This window comes from Zingiber officinale, chromosome 8A, assembly GCF_018446385.1.
Source record: "Zingiber officinale cultivar Zhangliang chromosome 8A, Zo_v1.1, whole genome shotgun sequence".
NCBI classification, from domain to species: domain Eukaryota; kingdom Viridiplantae; phylum Streptophyta; class Magnoliopsida; order Zingiberales; family Zingiberaceae; genus Zingiber; species Zingiber officinale.
This window is the reverse complement of record NC_056000.1, coordinates 11,325,260-11,343,988: the sequence shown is the minus strand read 5'-3', so window position 1 is coordinate 11,343,988 and position 18,729 is coordinate 11,325,260. Positions and strand designations below refer to the sequence as shown.

General features: G+C 41.9%; 1 protein-coding gene and 1 long non-coding RNA gene across 4 annotated transcripts; one reads left to right on the top strand and one right to left on the bottom strand.

Annotated features, from left to right (window-relative positions):
- Nucleotides 1–8,095: 8,095 nt before the first annotated feature.
- LOC122011623 lies at nucleotides 8,096–12,036 on the bottom strand. 3 transcript variants are annotated; one of them, XR_006119986.1, is made up of 3 exons: nucleotides 12,015–12,036; nucleotides 11,821–11,916; nucleotides 8,096–8,205 (listed from the first exon to the last, which is right to left on the bottom strand). It is a non-coding gene; the product is annotated as an uncharacterized LOC122011623 (long non-coding RNA). The 3 variants fall into 3 exon arrangements; XR_006119988.1 differs by lacking the exon at nucleotides 8,096–8,205 and adding an exon at nucleotides 9,897–10,114; XR_006119987.1 differs by lacking the exon at nucleotides 8,096–8,205 and adding an exon at nucleotides 11,400–11,439.
- Nucleotides 12,037–12,997: 961 nt separating this feature from the next.
- LOC122012435 (casein kinase I-like) lies at nucleotides 12,998–18,721 on the top strand. The gene is made up of 14 exons (XM_042568976.1): nucleotides 12,998–13,455; nucleotides 13,615–13,655; nucleotides 14,349–14,418; nucleotides 14,507–14,655; nucleotides 14,967–15,062; nucleotides 15,150–15,220; nucleotides 15,998–16,059; nucleotides 16,161–16,224; nucleotides 16,301–16,385; nucleotides 16,471–16,597; nucleotides 16,742–16,824; nucleotides 16,921–16,981; nucleotides 17,251–17,393; nucleotides 17,955–18,721. The coding sequence occupies exons 1-14, from the start codon at nucleotides 13,380–13,382 to the stop codon at nucleotides 18,225–18,227; spliced, it is 1,401 nt and encodes a 466-aa protein (XP_042424910.1). The 5' UTR covers nucleotides 12,998–13,379; the 3' UTR covers nucleotides 18,228–18,721.
- The last annotated feature ends 8 nt before the right edge of the window (nucleotides 18,722–18,729 follow it).

Sequence of the window (18,729 nt, the reverse complement as noted above, 5' to 3'; positions counted from 1 at the left end):
CTTGAAGGGACCCGCCCAACGAGCTTCAAGCTTGCCGACGTCGCCGACCGGCTTGACTTTCTTCCAGACGAGATCGCCGACCTGGAATGATCTGGGGATTACGCGGCGGTTGTAGTTTTGCTTCATCCGTTGTCGGTACATCGTTAGCCGAACGGCTACCTTCTCCCGCCTTTCGTCGACCAAATCGAGCTCCATGTTCCTCCGCTCGGCGTTTCCTTCATCGTAGTACAGCACCTGATCGGATTCTACCCCGACCTTCATGGGGGCGAATGATTTGCCGCCGTTAGGGCTGTACACAAATGGACTCGAGCCGAGCTTTGGGGTGTTCAAGCTTGTTGGATAAGGTAACCAAGCCGATCCGACCAACTTCCTCCCAAATGGTCGAAGCTAGCGCGCAGAATACGAAGAATTTCCGGATTGGCTACCGTTGCTCGGGATAAGCCACGGACGTGAAGTGTTGCTCGATCCGTAACTTTTGCACCAATCCTCTAGCACCTTCCCGTGAATTGCCGCCCATTGCCGGAAACCAATCGGTGAGGATGCCGAACCGGCAGATGATGTGTTGCCGATAAATTTTTGACCATCTGCTCGCTGATCTTGCTGCGGCTCGGCCTCCACCCACTTGGAAAAATAATCGACCGCCACCAGCAAAAATTTCCTCTGCCCGGTCGCCATCGGAAATGGACCGACAATATCCATTCCCCATTGATCGAACGGACATGAAACGGTTGATGCCTTCATTTCCTCGGCGGTCGGTGGTTGAAGTTATGGTACTTGACATGAGAGAACGCGTCGACCGGTCGGCGGTACGCTTGTAAAGTCGGCCAAAGTACGGCCAAGAGGATCTTCTTGGCCAACGATCGTCCGCCCGGATGCCCTCCGCACGATCCTTGATGTACCTCTTGGAGGATGTGCGAGTCTTCCGAGCTCACGCATTTCAGTGGGAGAAAGCCTTCTTATAAAGCCGATCGCCGATGAGTGTGAACCAACCGGCCCTCCTTCTTAACAGCGCTTCGTTCGGTCGGACGGTGTGGCTCCGAGCGGAGGAACTCTATGATGGGTGTCCGCCATCGCTTAGAAATGTGAGGCCTTCCATCCGGTCGACGTCGCCACCAATCATTTTTCAATTGATTCTTTGAATGGCGGCCGGCGTTATTGAGCTCATGAGTTTGGCTAACTCATCGGTCGCTTGATTTTCCGCTGGGTATCTTCCGGACAATAACTTCTCTAAAATCAGCTTTGAGCTTCTCGAAGGCTTCAGAGAGATTGAGCTGAGCACTATTGATTTCAAAGATACCAGAGAGCGCCAACTGCGAATCCGAGTGAAGTGTTACCGACCGGTTCCCACATGCCGTGCACGCAAGCCGGCTATGAGGGCCTCATACCGCTTCATTGTTGGTAGCTTTATAATCCAGTAGGACGGATAAGTGCATCTTCTCTTCTTGAGGGAGAGTAACAATATTCCAATCCCGCTTGTGAGTGGATGACCCATCCATATATTCTCCACATAGCTTCGGCTCGGCCTTTGCACCTCGGTCCAAAATCGGCCAAGATGCGCTTTGATCGCCGGGGCTGGTATTGATATCAAACTCACTTAACCGTCGTCCATTTGATGAGCCGTCGTGATGCCTCTGGATTTAGTAGAACACGTCCGAGCGGGCTATTGGTTTTGACAATGATCGTATCGCCGGGAAGTATGGACGAAGGCGCCGAGCGAGAGAAAAAGCTAGCTTTTCGAGCCAGTGTAGCGAGATTCAACATCTTTTAAAATGTGACTAAGGAAATATCTGGGCTCCTCTCGCTCGCCCTCACGGTCTTGGCCGATTGCCTTTCGGTCGAGATAGATAAATCTGAGCGGCTCACCAATAGTCGGCTTGGCTAATACAGCCTTTAAATCTTCGAACGCCCGGTCGCATTCTTCGTCCCAGTGAAATTTTGTAGCCTTGCGCAAGATCTTGAAAAACGGAAGGCTCCGGTCGGCAGTTTTGGAGATGAACCTGGACAAAGCGGTTATCCGACCGGTCAAACGCTGCACTTCCCTTGTATTTCTTGGAGGCGGCATATCTTGTAGAGCTTTCACCTTGCTGGGATTTGCTTCGATTCCCCGCTCGGTCACTATGTACCCCAGAAAGCGTCCTTCTTTTGCTCCGAACAGGCACTTCTGGGGATTTAGCTTGACTCCATATTTGCGCAGCGTTCGGAAGGTTTCCTCCATGTCTTTGAAGAGATCGGCCGCTCGGACGGACTTAATGAGAATGTCGTCCACATAAACTTCTAGATTCCGCCCGATCTGCTCTCTGAATACTTTATTCATCAAGCGCTGATATGTGGCCCCCGCATTCTTCAATCTGAATGGCATCACAGTATAGCAATAAGTGCCGTCGGCTGTTACGAAGCTAACTTTTTCTTGATCTTCACTGCCAACCTAAGTCCACTTAAACCGGTAGGGCATCCAATTGCCAAGCCGTAGAGTCCACATTGATCTATCAAGACGATAAAATCTTTCGGCAAGCTTTGTTGAGATCCCGAAAATCTATGCATACTCTCCACTTGTTGCCCGGCTTGGAGACTAATACTACGTTCGCCAGCCAGCTCGGGAACTGCACCTCGCGGATATGGCCGGCCTCCAAGAGTTTTTTCACCTCCACTCGGATGATGGAATTCTGCTAGGCGCTGAAATCTCTCTTTCTCTGCTTTACTGGCCGTGCGTCCGGTCGGACATGTAGCTCGTGCTGCGCTATGCTCGGCAAAATTCCGGGCAGCTCATGTGTCGACCAGACGAAGACATCATGATTTCTTCGGAGACATTGGATCAGTTCTTCTTTCTGCTTCTCCTCCAGATCGGATGCTATAAAGGTTGTGGCCCCCGATCGGGTTGGGTGAATCTGCACTTCCTCTTTTTCTTCATAAATTAAAGAGGGTGGCTTTTCGGTGATGGCGTTTACCTCGATCCGGGGCGCCTTCCGAGCGGAATTGGCCTCTGCTCGGACCATCTCGATGTAGCATCGCCGAGCTGCTAGTTGATCTCCCCGTACTTCTCCCACTTTGTCCTCCACGGGGAACTTGATCTTCTGATGGAAGGTTGAGACGACTGCTCGGAATTCGCTGAGAGCCTGTCGTCCCAAAATGACGTTGTAGGACGAGGGAGAGTCGACCACCACGAAGTTTGTTGTCCTTGTCCTCCTGAGCGGCTCTTCTCCCAGCGAAGTAGCCAGCCGGATTTGTCCGACCGGCTGAACTTCGTTACCCGTAAACCCGTAGAGCAGAGTTGTCATGGGCAACAACTCGACCCGATCAATTTGCAGCTGATCGAACGCCTTCTTGAATATGATGTTGACTGAGCTCCCTGTGTCAACAAATACGCGGTGAATAGTGTAATTGGCTATTACCGCTTTGATGAGCAGAGCATCGTCGTAGGGTACTTCAACTCCTTCCAAGTCCCTGGGCCCGAAACTAATTTCGGGTCCTTCTGCTCGTTCTCGGCTACAGCCGACCGCATGAATCTGGAGCTGCCGGACGCTCGCCTTTCTGGCTCGATTGGAGTCTCCTCCGGTTGGCCCGCCAGCAATAACGTTGATCTCGCCTCGGGAAGTATTGCTTCTATTTTCCTCTTCCCGAGCGGCCGGTCGAGACCGTTCTCTGGACGCCCGGCGATTCCCCTGCCTTGGAGAACAATGCCGATCGGGAGTTTGTGGCTGTCGCCTATCAGCTCGCATCCGATCGGCTTCATTAGTTCTCTGTCGCCTGTCGACTGAGGGAGACCGTCGTCCGGCATTCCGGGGCACGGGATGAGTCACGAAGGAAAGACTTCGGCAATCCCTTGTGTTGTGCATATCCGTCCGGTGGAAGGAGTAGAACATCGGGGTCCATTTCTTCTTTGGCTTGGGCGGGGCGACGGCTACCTCTTGCACGTGGGCCCTGGCATGGGGAGATCGGATTGCTTTGGCCCTTGGTCCTCTGGGCGGCTGTTGTGTGACGTGTGGTTTCCGCTCGGCAGGAGGAGCCCTCTCGGTTGGAGTTTCTTTTTTCCTAGCCGCTTGTGCCTCTTCCACGTTGATGTATTCGTTCGCCCGGTGTAGCATGTGATCATAGTCTCGGGGCGGCTTTCGGATGAGCGATCGGAAGAAATCCCCATCCACTAGGCCTTGTGTGAAGGCATTCATCATGGTTTCCGAGGTGGACGTTGGAATGTCCATCGCCACTTGGTTGAACCGCTGGATGTAAGCTCGAAGCGATTCACGGGCTTCTTGCTTAATGGCGAACAGGCTCACGCTCGTTTTTTGATAGCGCCGACTGCTTGCAAAATGATGGAGGAAGGCCGTTCGGAAGTCCTTGAAGCTTGTGATGGATCCGTCCGGCAGCCTCCGGAACCACCGTTGAGCCGATCCCGAGAGAGTGGTAAGAAAAACTCGGCACTTTACTCCATCTGTGTATTGATGGAGAGTGGCTGTATTATCGAACTTACCCAGATGATCATCCGGGTCGGTTGTCCCATTGTACTCGCCGATCGTCGGAGGCACGTAGTGCTTGGGCAGAAGGTCTTGTAGAATAGCCTCCGAAAATTGGCGATTGATCCGCTCGGGAGATGCGTCCGCTCGGGGGGCTTTCCCTTTTCTGTTGTCTCATCTTGGTATTTCATCCGAAGATGATCCCCGCTCTCGATTAGTTGCTAAGGCTTCAGGAGGAGTGCGGAAGAGAGCCCGATGGAATGACACTGTCGCTGGTGGTACTTCCGCTCGGCCACCCGATGCTGACGTGGCTTGCTGCTCTGGCCGCTCGGCTGTTGCCTTCTGTTTTTGCTCAAGCTTGGCGGCCCTTATCTCGATCAGAGCGTCGAGTTCCTCGTTCGAAAGCGTCACCATGTGTTGTCGTCCAGCCTCATCCATCGTTCCCGTTCGGATGCAGGAGCGTTCCCACAGACGGCGCCAAATTGATCCTGTCCGAATGCCGAATCAACGGACGCTGGGCACGTGGTGCTTCCGGCTGCTGGCGTGGATCTTCGACTGGCGGCACAAAGCTCCGGCGAACCTGCACAGAAGTTGGGCCGGGAAGGGATTCCCGGCGGCGACCCTCCGACGCTCAAGTCAGGCGAAGCTCAAGAAAGAAACAGTGGCTTTAAAACTCGTAGACTGTGTACCTCCGGCGAAGAATGAGGTCCTTTATATAGGGCAGCGAAGAAGTGAGTGTACACCTACCGAGGTGTACACGTGCCCATGACCCATACTCCAGTAAGGACTTGTCAGTGAACTTCCCTAACCCATAGTGCTACAGTCTTAACATGTCCTCGATGGGACAGCGGAATCCCCTGTCACAAGATTTGGAGCATGGCTTACACGTGAAACATACCTGCTGTCAGAAAAAGACGTTCATTGTCCTTTTCCCCTTAGCTCCAAATCTGGCTTCCGGGCGGACAGCTCCCTCAACATCCGGCCGGAGATATGCGGTGGTTTACTTGGGGAGATCCTCCATCACGTGCTTTATGGGGACTATTAGCAGTGTTACCTTATGGCTTTGGCCGAGCGTGAGGTCCGCTCGGCCCCACGACCTTTTCCACTGCGCGCGGGAACCCTGATTTCGACAGGGCGCCTTCAACCATCAGCCGAATATCGTCCGGTCATTCCGCCCGATCGGACCCATCCCTCTCCGGGCGTTCGACTCCATCGGCCGGTCGGCCGTCCGGTCGGACCCTGCCCTCTCCGGCCGTCCGGTCGGACCCGGCCCTCTCCGGCCGTCCGGTCGGACCCGGCCCTCTCCGGCCGGACAACTGCCACTGTGACTTCCACGTGGCGTTGACTCCACAGGGGGGGTCCCCTGTTCTTACTACCGGATCAGTTTGATTTAATTTTAAACTTGTAATGTAATGTAATATGGATTACAAAAGGTAGTGAAGTTTTGTAATCTGGATTACAAAGCAAATACTATATAATCCGATTACATTACGAGGTCACCGTTTAACCAAAAATTAAATGTCGAATATATCCCTAGTCCACCGCGGTCGCCGCCTCCCGCCACCGCCCGCCGCCCCCCGTTGCTGGCGGTCGTCGTCGGTTGTTGATGGCGACGATCGGCGGAGGAGGCCAACGGCGGAGGCCGCTGGTTGCTGCAAGCTCCGGCAGATATGCGACAATTGTTGGTAGAGGTCGTAGGATTTTTTTGTCATTTTATAATAATACGAATTACATTCCTTATAAAAAACAATGTACATCAAACAAAAGAATATAATCACTCTTATAATCAAAGATTACATACATTACATTACTAAACATAGTAATGTAATCAAGATTACATTATATTACAAATTTGATTACATTACAAGTTAGATTACATTACACCCAACCAAACGTAACCTTAAAGTAAGCATTTTTTAATCGCCTTTAATTCTTCAATTTAATTGTATTTTTTTATTTCAATATATAATTCTTATAATTAAAAATTATTATAAGGTTGTTTAGGTGGTTTAGACAGTACTTTTATCTAAGTGACACCCCCCAAAGAAGAAAAACATTGTTATCGCACAAGAAAAGGAGGGATTTGCAATAAATGTGTTGGGAGTGTGTTGCCCACAATATAATTCATATATGCGTTACTTGAGTGGAAAGGTTCTGTCTATGATGGTCGAGTACTTTGTGAAGCCATTAGTAGATCATCTGGTCTTAAAGTCCCCCAAGATAAATAAAAAGTAATTTTTATTTGAAGTTGAAATTATGACAGAGTTTCAAATTTTCGAAATATTTGTATTTATTAATTAGTGCCATTGGTTTAGGCTATTATTATTTGGTTGATGCTGAATATTACACTCAGATGGATTTTTGACATCTTAATGAAGGCATAAGTATGACCTCAATGAATGAGAAAGTCATCATCCAGACGGTTAACGTTGGACCGAACCCATTTAACGTTGGATCGAGGGCATAGGTATCACCTTACTATTTTTTCTCAACAAAAAAAAAAATGGAATAAATTACTTGTAATCCAAGCGATTAGTTGATGTGGTTTCAACGTAGAGTCGTATTTCAATTGACCCGAGCGGATCGGTCCAGACGGCTAACGTTGGAGCGAACCCATTTAACTTTTGCAAATTAAATTTTTGTTGTCAGAAAATAGCGTTCCAGTTTGATTCGGTATCTGTGTTGACGAATTCAAACGTGGGTTGATCAAGTTTCAATTGATAAATTATTTCACGTTGAAATATTATTCAACAACTACCTTCACGAAGACAAGGAAAGTTCCTGCCTTGAAATTGTTCTAAAACATTTAGGGGGCGTTTGGTTTGGAAAATATTTTCTATTTTCTATTTTCTATTTTCTATTTCTGTTTTCCTGTTTTCTGTTTTTGTTTTCAGAAAACAGAAAATGCGTTTGGTATGATATATTGGAATTCTATTTTCTGGAAAAGAAAATTGGAAAATACGTTTGGTACGTTTATATTGAAAATTTAAAAAAATATAGTAAAATGTAAAAAAATTAATAAAATTAAGAATTTTATTAAAATAGAAAATTTTGAAATTAAATTATTTAAACTATATAAATGTTATTTTATACTTCTCTATAAATGTTATTTATCTCAAGTCATCAATCTATAGAGCCTGTCAAGTTCAGCAATCGAGCTCTCTACATGCCACTCGACTAACATTTGATCTCATTGAGTCACATTACTCAATTCAATATAACCCAAGGAGATGATCCTATTCTTGCGATAAATGTATTTGTAATAGTTGGATAAATGTATTTGTAATAATTGAGAACCACTTGCGATAAAAATATATTCGCATTTCACAAAACAATCCAACATGACTTTTGATGACCTTTAGAACTTTGGAATGGGAAAAAGTTCACTTATTCTGCAATAAGCATGAAACAGTTGTAGTTTCTCCTGGTCTTCTTCTAGTACATGACACGTTCTACGCGATTGTGATTTGTATCGGCAAAATCCTTATCTATGAAAGAAAGATGAACCTAGATCCTCAAGTGCCTGCATACATTTCAACAAAATTTTAGTGGCAATCAAGAATGACCAAATGTACAAGAAAAAAACATGCTTGGAATAACTGATAACAAATGACCAAATGACCAAATGTACAAAAAAAATTACTGTGATGATAACTTGTGTATACCTTCATCACAGTAACTTTAGATTGAACCAAACTCTACATATCATCCAGTTGACATCATTGCTGGCAAAAGCATCATAAATGCATTCGCCAATCTGGAAAGTTAATTACAAAAGACATTAGCTATTTATAAAAACAAACTGTTGCGTTCTTTACGCTTTTAGCATTACAAAACTTTAACATCATATAAAAAAAGTTCAAAAAATATCACATAACGTAGAGAAAGCATTACATATCATAACATCAAATGAGTGACAATGCTGACCTCTTCCCATTCCACACAATCAGCTTTAGAAGTAAAGGAAAGAACTGGAAACACAAATTAGAAAGTAACAAATAAGAATCTAGATGTAGCAGTTATTTGCAAGGAAATGGTATTGAACAATGAAATTATAAAACAGATATAAAACAGATTGTAACATAATATTCAAGGGTAAAGTTGTCTTTTCTATTCCTTCACAAAAATCAAGAGCCACAGATTGTAACAAAAAGCTTCCCATCTGAGCTAATTACATATTGTAACAAAAAGCTTCCCAACCAAAATTTAAAACAAAAAACAGCCAATTATAATAGTCATTCATAACAAAATCAAGAGCCATAAAAGGCTGAAACCAGACATTAGCTAATTACGGATGATGCTCCACATAATCATTCCACATATGACTTGCAATGTCATCACGTATATGTCCCATCTGAGCTGTTTGGCTTGGATCAATTGGAATCGGCTCTTGATCACCAAAACTATCTTCAACTCCAGACATGAGCATATCTTCAGATGAATACTCTATAAATAAATTATCCATTGCATGATGTCGACGTATGAAATTATGCACCGCACAACATGCAAGTGGAATTAATCTTTGGCTAGTAATTGGATAGTTTGACATATCTTTTAAAATTCGAAATCTTGCCTTAAGCACCCCAATGCATCGCTCAATAATATTACGACATGTGCTATGCCTATAATTGAACAACTCTTCCTTCCCCCTTGGTCTGCCTTGCCGTCGATAATCTCTCAAGCGATAGCGTTGACCTCGATACGGAGCAAGAAACCCCGGCATATTTGGGTAACCAGAATCAACCAAATAAAATTGATCTGTGATAGTATTATCATATTAATTAATAATGTAAAATACCTACATAAATGAATATATATAGAGAATTTTTTCTATTACTTACCACCGCAAGGTTTAGGAAAATGATTTTCATGCCTAGTCAAAGCGTCTATGAACACCCTTGAATCATTTGCTGTCCCCTCCCAGCCCGTATACACAAATGTAAAAAGCATATCAAAATCGCATACAAGCATCACATTTTGTGTGACAATAACCTTTCTACCACGAAAAGATGTTTGAATTGATGTCGGTGCCCATGCCGATACGTGAGTTCCATCAATAGCTCCAAGACAATTCTAAAAATACACAATGTCTTAGTAAAGATATGTTGTTAATGTAACTAGATACATTAGGGTAAAATATATACCTTAAAATATGGAAACCACTTTGGATTATGCAATATGCGAGGATGGACGCCATTGTGTTCATATGGTCGAATAATATGTGTGCCCAATGTACAAACAGCTCGTAAAACTCGTTTGAACCACTTGCTACAAGTGTACAATGAATGTTGAAATCGATCTGCACATATTCGATGTCGTGTGTTGTGCCCGATGATTAGTAAGAACATAGCGACACCTTCTTCAACAGTAACTTTCTTTCCATCTTGTAATAGATTCATCTCTTTTAATGTCCTACAAAAATTCACGAACACATGTTTCAACATACGAAAATTATCAAAGCAAACTTGAGGGTGCCCATCAAGTATTTCTTGAATATACATCCTCCCAGTAAGAGATGACGTTCGACAAGGCATCCGATCAATAGATCTATGAAACTGAGTCATTTCATGAAAAAAATCATTTGCATGGCTCAAAATAAGAAGCAAATTGATATCTGAGCCTAATTCATCATAGTCATCAGATTCATCATCAGAGTTTGACATGATCTGCAATAAATCGATATTAAACTCAGCACACATGTATAAAATTAATTATGAATTGAGGCAAACCAATAAACAATTAAAATTTAAAAAGCATGACATAGTCATCAACATTAAATTTCAAAATATCAAATATGTCTTAAACATTCAATCCACAAAATAGCAAATATGTCTTACACATTCAAGTCACAAAATCAAAAACCATCATTACTTAAAAAGTCTCCAGCTAGGTAATAAAAGCAATCCTCATGAACTTGTCAACATATGACCCTACACACGGTCGAGATTGAGGCAATCCAACCATCCAGCTCTCCTATTTGATGGAATTTTTATGAAAACCTCTCGTAGCCAAGGTTTACCGAAAGCTTCTGTAGCTTTTGTGTACACTTGGTTTGATAAGTCATCCATCTGATTTAAAACCTGCATGCACATATCTATAGAGTAAGGATCACTGAACCCGCTCGTTCCAGTAGAGGAAGAAATTTCTTGTTCGTGTTCTAACTTAGTAGCCCTCAAATCCAGGTATTTTTGCCTAGCAATAGATTCTTGACTCAGGTGTTGCAAGGTATCACTCCACTTGTCCATATAAGCATCATATTTTTCAGTTTTTGAACACTTAGGATCTTTACGTCGATGACTCTCAGTTGATTCTGTACTACGACGTCGGCGATTGTTAGGTTCCCCTCCAACGTCCTCATTCTCGTCATCGACAACTTCAACATATGAGTTGACACCTCTGTTAATGAATGCTTCTTCGAGCTCTCTCTCTTCATCAGATGTGGGAGGTAATTGAGTAGAAGCTCTATGCATATCACCAGTTGCAGTTGTCCCGCCGAAAATTTCACTAAGAATGTGAAAATGATCACATCCTTCCTTTCGTATTGACTTATACTCCTTTTTATTTTTCTGTTCCATTGATTACAAAAAAATACATTTTATTATACATAAACATACAATAAAATTATATATTTGATTAGATATAAGTATTTACCAGATAAAATTCTGTCCACACTTCCTCTGGAGCATTCACTTTATTGGTGTCAGGATCCATTGTCACACCAGTATGCGCAAGCAATGCTGCAAAAAGACGTTGTCTTGTGCGTAGACGATTCCATTTACCTTTGAGCCTTTTTACACCATAATTCTTGTTCGTAACCTGATATAATTCTTTGTTGATCTCCTCCCAAACCGTATTAGTGAAGGTAGATGTTTGTAACTTATTGTGCTTCACTTTTTCATAAATGATATCGACAAACATGGCAACATTTGTCTTTGACCAATCATACTTCTCAATTTCGATACTTGGATTATGCCCTCCCATAATGTAATCTCTAAAAATTGCCAATATTAAAGCCGACATAAAAATGTAGAGCAACATATATTAGAAAATGTAATACCCAAAGCAATACCCTAAGCAAGTTAAAGCATGTAGAGAAAAAAAATTGGTATGTATATCCAAGTCTTATGTCATTGACTTGTAATTCATGCATACCTCTATAATGAACTTTATTTTTACTATTTCATATTATAAGACTGGGCCTCAAGATCTGACACTATCTTTTTACTATATGGTGTTTACAAAACAAAACTGCATTTTCAGAAACATTATTTGGCCTTTCAGGTTCAAATTAGAATGAAAAAGTGAATAGAACAAGTGGAAAAAATTTGAAGTTAAACAGAAGGATCAAAAAATCAACGGGTTGTTTACTCACAACTCTGACTGATGAAACAACAAAATCTCTTCCCGGAGGATCTAACACATTAGATGACACTCTGATCGTATAGTAGCCATCTTCTTTCAATAGTTTCTGCAGCAAATTAAATTTAACGATTCAGTGTCCATTCTATTACTCATCTAAATTCCAGTCGCACACAAAAAAGACATTTTTCTTCCAAAGCAAATTACCTTGAAAGCCTTCTTTTCTTCCTTTGTCAGTGCGTTTCTGGAGAACCTCTTTTCTAGTAAGTTGATGCCCCAATGTAGAGAAAACAAGGGCACGGTGAAATAGAAAGGGGAGGGGAGAAGGAGGCTCGGCCGGCGGCGGGTCGAGCGTCGCCGGCGCCGCGATGAAGAAGGAGAAAGGGGAACGGAGAGGGCTCGGGTCGGTGCTGAGAGGCGGCGATGGAGACAGCTAGGGTTCGGCGTCGCTAGGGGGAAGCCGGCGTGGTGGAGAAAGGGAAAACTAGGGCACGGTGAAATAGAAAAGGGAGGGGAGAAGGAGGCTCGGCCGGCGGCGGGTCGAGCGTAGCCGGCGCCGCGATGAAGAAGGGGAAAGGGTAATCGCCGTCGCGAGAGAGGGGAGAAAGAAATAAAGAAAAGGAAATGCGCTGCAGCAGCGCGTTTTCTCACGGAGGCAGTGCGCGTTTTCTCATTTCTGATATTTGAGCACATTTTTCCATTTTCGTTAGAAAATGATAAAATAGCGTTTTCTATTTTTCTAGGAAATGACTTTTCATTTTCTAGAAAACGGAAATGAAAAACACACACCAAACAACTATTTCCAAAAAAAAAAAAATGAAAACGGGAAAATATCAAACCAAACGCAGCCTTAGGAAGCCAAACTTGGTGGACTCCGTTGAAATATGACAAGTCAGTAACGGAATACTGAGCTCGTGCTGGCGAAGGCTAAGCGGTTCTGTTTCCGCTGCCGCTGCGAGAAAAAGCGGTTACCGGAGAACACCGTTCCGTCACCGCTGACGGTGTTTGTGCTGTTAACTGCAACCGCCCTTGCAAAAATTAGCCCCAAAAAAAAAAAAAAAAAAAAAAATATATATATATATATATATATATATATATATATATATATATATATATATATATGCTCATGTCATATACTTATTATATTAAACGCTTCCCGGCGTATTAACACCGCCCACGGATTAACAGCAGGATGCTATGAGGAAAGAGTTACTTTTTGCCAGACCAAAGCCAGAGCGATCGCGGGTGACACGGTAATAGCTTGGGTTGCCCGCTGTCGTTGCCGCGGTTTCGATCGGGTCAAAGTGTGCGCAAGCACGGAATCGTAGGATGTCGGTCCCTTCTTCCCGTTCCCCCATCCGAATCCTTAATTTTTGAGCGTTTTCGTCCAACTTCGTCGCTGATTTAGCTGATTGAAGGGCTAATGCCCTCGCGTCCTTAATCTGTCGAGGTTCTCATTGGGCGAACAGGAGAGTTCCTTTTCGCCTTTTCCATCGTTCTTTTTCCGTTGTGTTTCTAGTTTCCAGAGAGATTCTGAATCCGCTGGTGGGTTATCTCCGTGGTGGTGGTCGGATGGAACCTCGCGTTGGGAACAAGTTCCGCCTCGGTCGCAAGATCGGGAGCGGCTCCTTCGGGGAGATCTATTTAGGTATCTACAATGGATTTGTGATTAGATTCGTTCGATTTTTTTTATTTACCATCGAGGATTCATTCGATCATTTTGAGCTGTTGCTTGTCGATTCCTGTTGTTGCGACCCTTAACGTTTACTGCTTTAAGGATGTTTTTATTTGTCATGTCTCGTTACAGGTACTAACATCCAAACCAATGAGGAAGTCGCGATTAAACTCGTAAGTGCTGTCTTTCTTGCCGTCTGCTTTGAAGATCTTATGCTATTGTACATTTGGTAAATTCAAAATTGTTGTTGTCTGCAGTTTTCCTGCATGCATATATATATATGAAAGAGAGACGCTTAGTTAATGAGGATTTGGGCTAATGGTTTATTTTAATATTTTTCAATATCAATTCTATTCTGAAGAGTTCTGATCTGCCTCTAATTGTATGGTACAGATAATGTACTAAAAGTCATGTCTTACAAGCTGAATAGAAGTCTTATTTGCTACCTATACTCCATCAACTAGACCCATCTCAATTTCTAGTTATGGCTGTTTCCATGGAAAACTGCAGTTAGGCCCGTGGATACTCCTTTAGTCTGGGATTAAAATGTTAACAAGATTTGACCAGAAATGTTCCTTGTGTTTCTAAGTTATTTTTTCAGAACCTAGTTTTGCTGGCATTCACCCATGCATGAAACAGGGTCAACCATTGTAATCTTGACTTGTATGTCAACTGAAACCAGTAATCTCAAGCCAAATGAGACAAGCACAATGTTTCCATGTATTTTTCTATTTCCTTCCTAAATACTTCAGACTCATGACTTGCTGGTGCTGTTGTTAGTTTCTTTATGACTGCTTTTAATGCATGGACTGTTCAAGTTTTGATATATTATTCTGATGGGTTCAGCTTTTTTTTGAAATTAACAGGAGAATGTCAAGACTAAGCATCCACAGCTGCTTTATGAATCAAAACTATATAGAATCCTTCAGGGAGGAAGTAATGAAACATTTTATGCCCTCAGTCAAGCAAATTTGATCAAATTTTCAAAGCTCTTACTTTTCACTCCTTTGCTTCTATCTGGCAGCTGGAGTCCCTAATGTGAGATGGTTTGGCATCGAGGGTGATTATAATGTCCTCGTAATGGATTTACTAGGACCAAGTCTTGAAGACCTTTTCAACTTTTGCAGTCGTAAACTCTCTTTGAAGACTGTCCTGATGCTTGCAGATCAGATGGTATACTATTTATGCATCTCGTATTTCTAAACCAACAATTCCACATCTACCATCACTATCTATTCATGGGATTTTTGAACTCTTTGTGCATGCATATTGTATTCTTGTATGCCTTAGTATAATTCCTCATCACTTGATCTTGTCAGACATGTTTCCGTGGCCTTCAATTGAAACTCTCTTTCAATGAACTTGCCTCCTGACAATAGTTTGTCCGTGTTTTCTATTTTTTTAACCTATTTTTATAATCAAGGTTGACCTAAATTCAAAAAACTATATTGTAGTATCTGATGTTCTTAGTTGTCTCACTTCAGATAAATCGAGTGGAATTTGTGCATTCAAAATCCTTCCTTCACCGAGATATCAAACCAGATAATTTTATTATGGGTCTTGGTAGACGAGCTAATCAGGTATGTGATTTCTTCCTCTTATGTATATCAGTATATCACTGATTAACTTCATATTTTGCTTTAAATTGTTTTTGCATCTCTTAATAGGTCTATATTATTGATTTTGGCCTTGCCAAAAAGTATAGAGACACTTCCACCCATCAGCATATTCCATACAGGTAAGATAACTTATTCCATGAAAGCAAATCCTCTGTTGTTGATATTGCTACGATGCTTGAAACTGGCAGATTTGTTGACTTTAGCAGACTTCCATAAAGTTTCTCTTATGAGATCAGTTGCAAGCTTGCTAAAATTCAAAGGCAAAGGCCCATGGATATGATTTTATAGTATTTTCACACGTCAATACCATTTAAGCATGGTTGCAATCTTATGGTGTTTCACACTTTAGCACCACTAAAGATGGACATAAAAGGTAGCTTGGTGCACGAAGCTTCTGCCAATGCAGAATCCCAGGGAAGGGTTTATTGTATGTAGCTTTGCAAGAGGTTGTTTCCGCGATTTGAACCCATGACTTCCAAGTCACACGGCAACAATTTTACCGGAGTGCCAAGGCTCCCTTTCTAAAGATGAACATCGATATCATAATCTTTATGCAAATCTTGAACTTGTTTAAACCAAGTTATCAGTGTATTTGTTATGAGATATTGTTTAGCGAGTTAAATATCCATTTACAGTGAACAAGAACTATGAAAATGATTAAACATATAATTGGTGCATCTTACTTCTCATAATAGTTTTAGCAGTGTAGGATTTTCAGCAAGATATGGCATTCATTCTCGATTGAGTATCAAGGACAGACATTATTTAATTTAATTTTAATTTGCATCTACTTAATTAACCATTGTTCTCTGTATTTTTTTATGTACTATTTTGCATGATTTGTAGGTTATAAGTATCTGCTCTCTCTTTTCATTTGATGTTGCATTTTATTGTAGAGAGAACAAAAACTTAACTGGGACTGCTAGATATGCAAGTGTGAATACACATCTTGGCATAGGTATGGTGAAAATCTTCCTTCATAATCTGGATTTATTGCAGGACTCTTTCTTCAATATTATGTATTTTATTGTTGTATGACTGTATTTTTCTTCTTCTAAGAACAAAGCAGGAGGGATGATTTGGAATCTCTCGGATACGTTCTAATGTACTTCTTAAGAGGAAGGTTGGTGTACTTGATAAAAACTTTTGCTCATCCATCTTGCAAATTTCTGACCTCTGGCTGCTATTACATTTTTCAGTCTACCGTGGCAAGGTCTAAAAGCAGGAACAAAGAAGCAGAAGTATGAAAGAATTAGTGAAAAAAAAGTGGCCACGTCAATTGAGGCAAGCTGTTAACCTTGATTACTTTGGATTCGTATGCCTTTTTGCTTTCGTTATGATGATGAGAATGGTGGTTGTACTCTTGCAGGCTTTGTGCAAGGGATATCCTTCGGAATTGGCATCGTACTTCCATTATTGTCGCTCATTAAGATTTGATGACAAGCCTGATTATGGATATCTTAAAAAATTGTTCCGGGACCTTTTCATCCATGAAGGTTGATTTCTCTTCTGTACATGTCAAATTTCAAAATTGAGTTGCTGTTAATTGTTGAAACAATGATGAATAATTGAAGGCAGTATTTTGCTTAACTGAGTCGTCATTTTTTTTACAGTTAACTTTTTTTCCCCCCTCTTTGCAGGTTTTCAGTTTGATTATGTATTTGATTGGACCATTTTGAAGTATCAGCAATCTCAGATAGCCGGTGGTCCTCCATGTGCTGTTGTTAGTCTAAAACTCTAAATCAGATGTTATATATGTATTTATTTTTCTTTTCCTGAGCAAGTGGATAACCTGTTTATTCTATTTTCTTCTTCCTAGGGTCAAAGTGCAGGACATAGCTCTGGCTTGGCTCCTGCTTTCTTAAATGATAGGCAGACAGGTGATTTCTCTCACAATTTGTAAACCTTGTTATTATTGATTCTTTATGAATGTTAGCTCCATCTCTTCCATGTTGTCGCTTTACTAGCTTGCATTAGCGTATTTGTTTTTTTTTGTCATTTCATAATTTACTTGGACCCTTTGTTGGTTGTTCTGATTATGTTGCAGGAATCACATTGCCAATTGTTGATAATGTATAAGCTAACATGTTAAAAACAATCTACTTAATTCCCATAATTGGAAGTATAAAATTTGTAGTTTGTGTTTTAGCAGCTGATGAAGTTAGAGCAGGTGGTCGGTTGACTGCAGACTCTTCTCGTCCACGACGAACACCACCAGCAGTAAATGTAGGCAGTGCATCAAAGCAGAAGGCCCCTATGGCGAATGATCCATGTGTCAGTAAAGATGCTATGGTAAAATTTAATGGTCCTCTTCTTCTTTTTTTTTTTTTCTTTTTTACTCTTTCTGCATATCCATTGGCATAATATTTTTGTCGATTCTTTAGTAAAAACAAATGCCACTCTTGTGTTACTTGTTTATTGTATTGAAATCTTATGAATGGTTAGTAAACCATCAAATGGGTTCCGATTGGTGTTATATTGATCATAAACACCTGTTTTTAATATCTAATGATGAAAGATAAAAATGTTAGGTAACTGGGCAAAAATATCAGTTAGGCATAATGCTTTTCTGCCCTACTGTTTAGACTCTTACGGGAATTAGTGTATAATTTGCCACTCTATATCTATTGGAGTATATGCTTGATTTTTCCTTTTGGATGTTGAGTTATTGGCATGCTTTTGGTAAACATTTATGATCATCGTGCCTTGGAGTTAAGTTTCCATCCAACTTAATGATTGAGATTCAAAAATTCTAGTTTTATAATTTTAGGTGCGTGAAACTATACATCCGCTGTTTGAGTTTTATGAGATACACTCATTTTTATGTAATTCCTGAACTTGAACTATGCACAGGTTTCCAGTTCCACTCCTATGGGGTGGCCAAATGGATCCTCCAGACGGACTCCTGTTGCTGGTGGTCAAGACGTGGCGGGGACTGATCCAGATCAGTCTCGCACTCGTGCTGCAGATGCCAGCCCTGTGACTTACCACAAGGTTTCAAGTGCTCAACGAAGCTCTCCAATCATTTCTACATCATCTGGAAGGAAACCATCTACAACCAAGAATTACGAGGTCGCACTCAGAGGCATCAAGGGCCTCAATATTGATAGTGTGGAGAATAACTAGTTATCACTGCCAGTCTGTGGCAACTTGTAACGATCCTCTGAAGAATCCATAAACGAAACTGGGAGAACACTTTGGCATGAAGTTTTTCCTGGTTTATAATTTGTGACATGTCTGCACAGTTACGGAGTGCTGATTTTAGGCGCCCTCCAAATGATGAAAGAAACAGCAAGTGATGCAGCGGAAGAATTGTGTGAATTGGCCGAGGATATATGCTGGAGTCGGGACAAGTGCAGCTTGTTGGTCATTATGTTATTACTCATCTTTGTTATCTCTATTATTTCTAGAATTTTACAATGTTTGATCATGTACCTAAATGCGTCACCTTCTGAGATTGTGTTTTAGATTTTATAATTGTTTCGCTATAGGTTTAGATTGATATTCGTAGATAGATTTTAGATAAGCTTCAAAGGAGTGAGGGCCTATAAGTATTTGTATTTGTAACGTTGATCATTGTTTGAGATTCTAAGCTTTACATAATTTTTGTTTTCTTTCTATTTGATGC

Bases quoted from the DNA above. Each gene is read 5' to 3' on its own strand.
- LOC122012435 (XM_042568976.1), top strand. From the start codon at position 13,380: ATGGAACCTCGCGTTGGGAACAAGTTCCGCCTCGGTCGCAAGATCGGG. The intron at 13,656-14,348 runs GTAAGTGCTGTC...TGAAATTAACAG, and splicing joins AGGAAGTCGCGATTAAACTC to GAGAATGTCAAGACTAAGCA. The intron at 16,225-16,300 runs GTTGGTGTACTT...TACATTTTTCAG, and splicing joins ATGTACTTCTTAAGAGGAAG to TCTACCGTGGCAAGGTCTAA.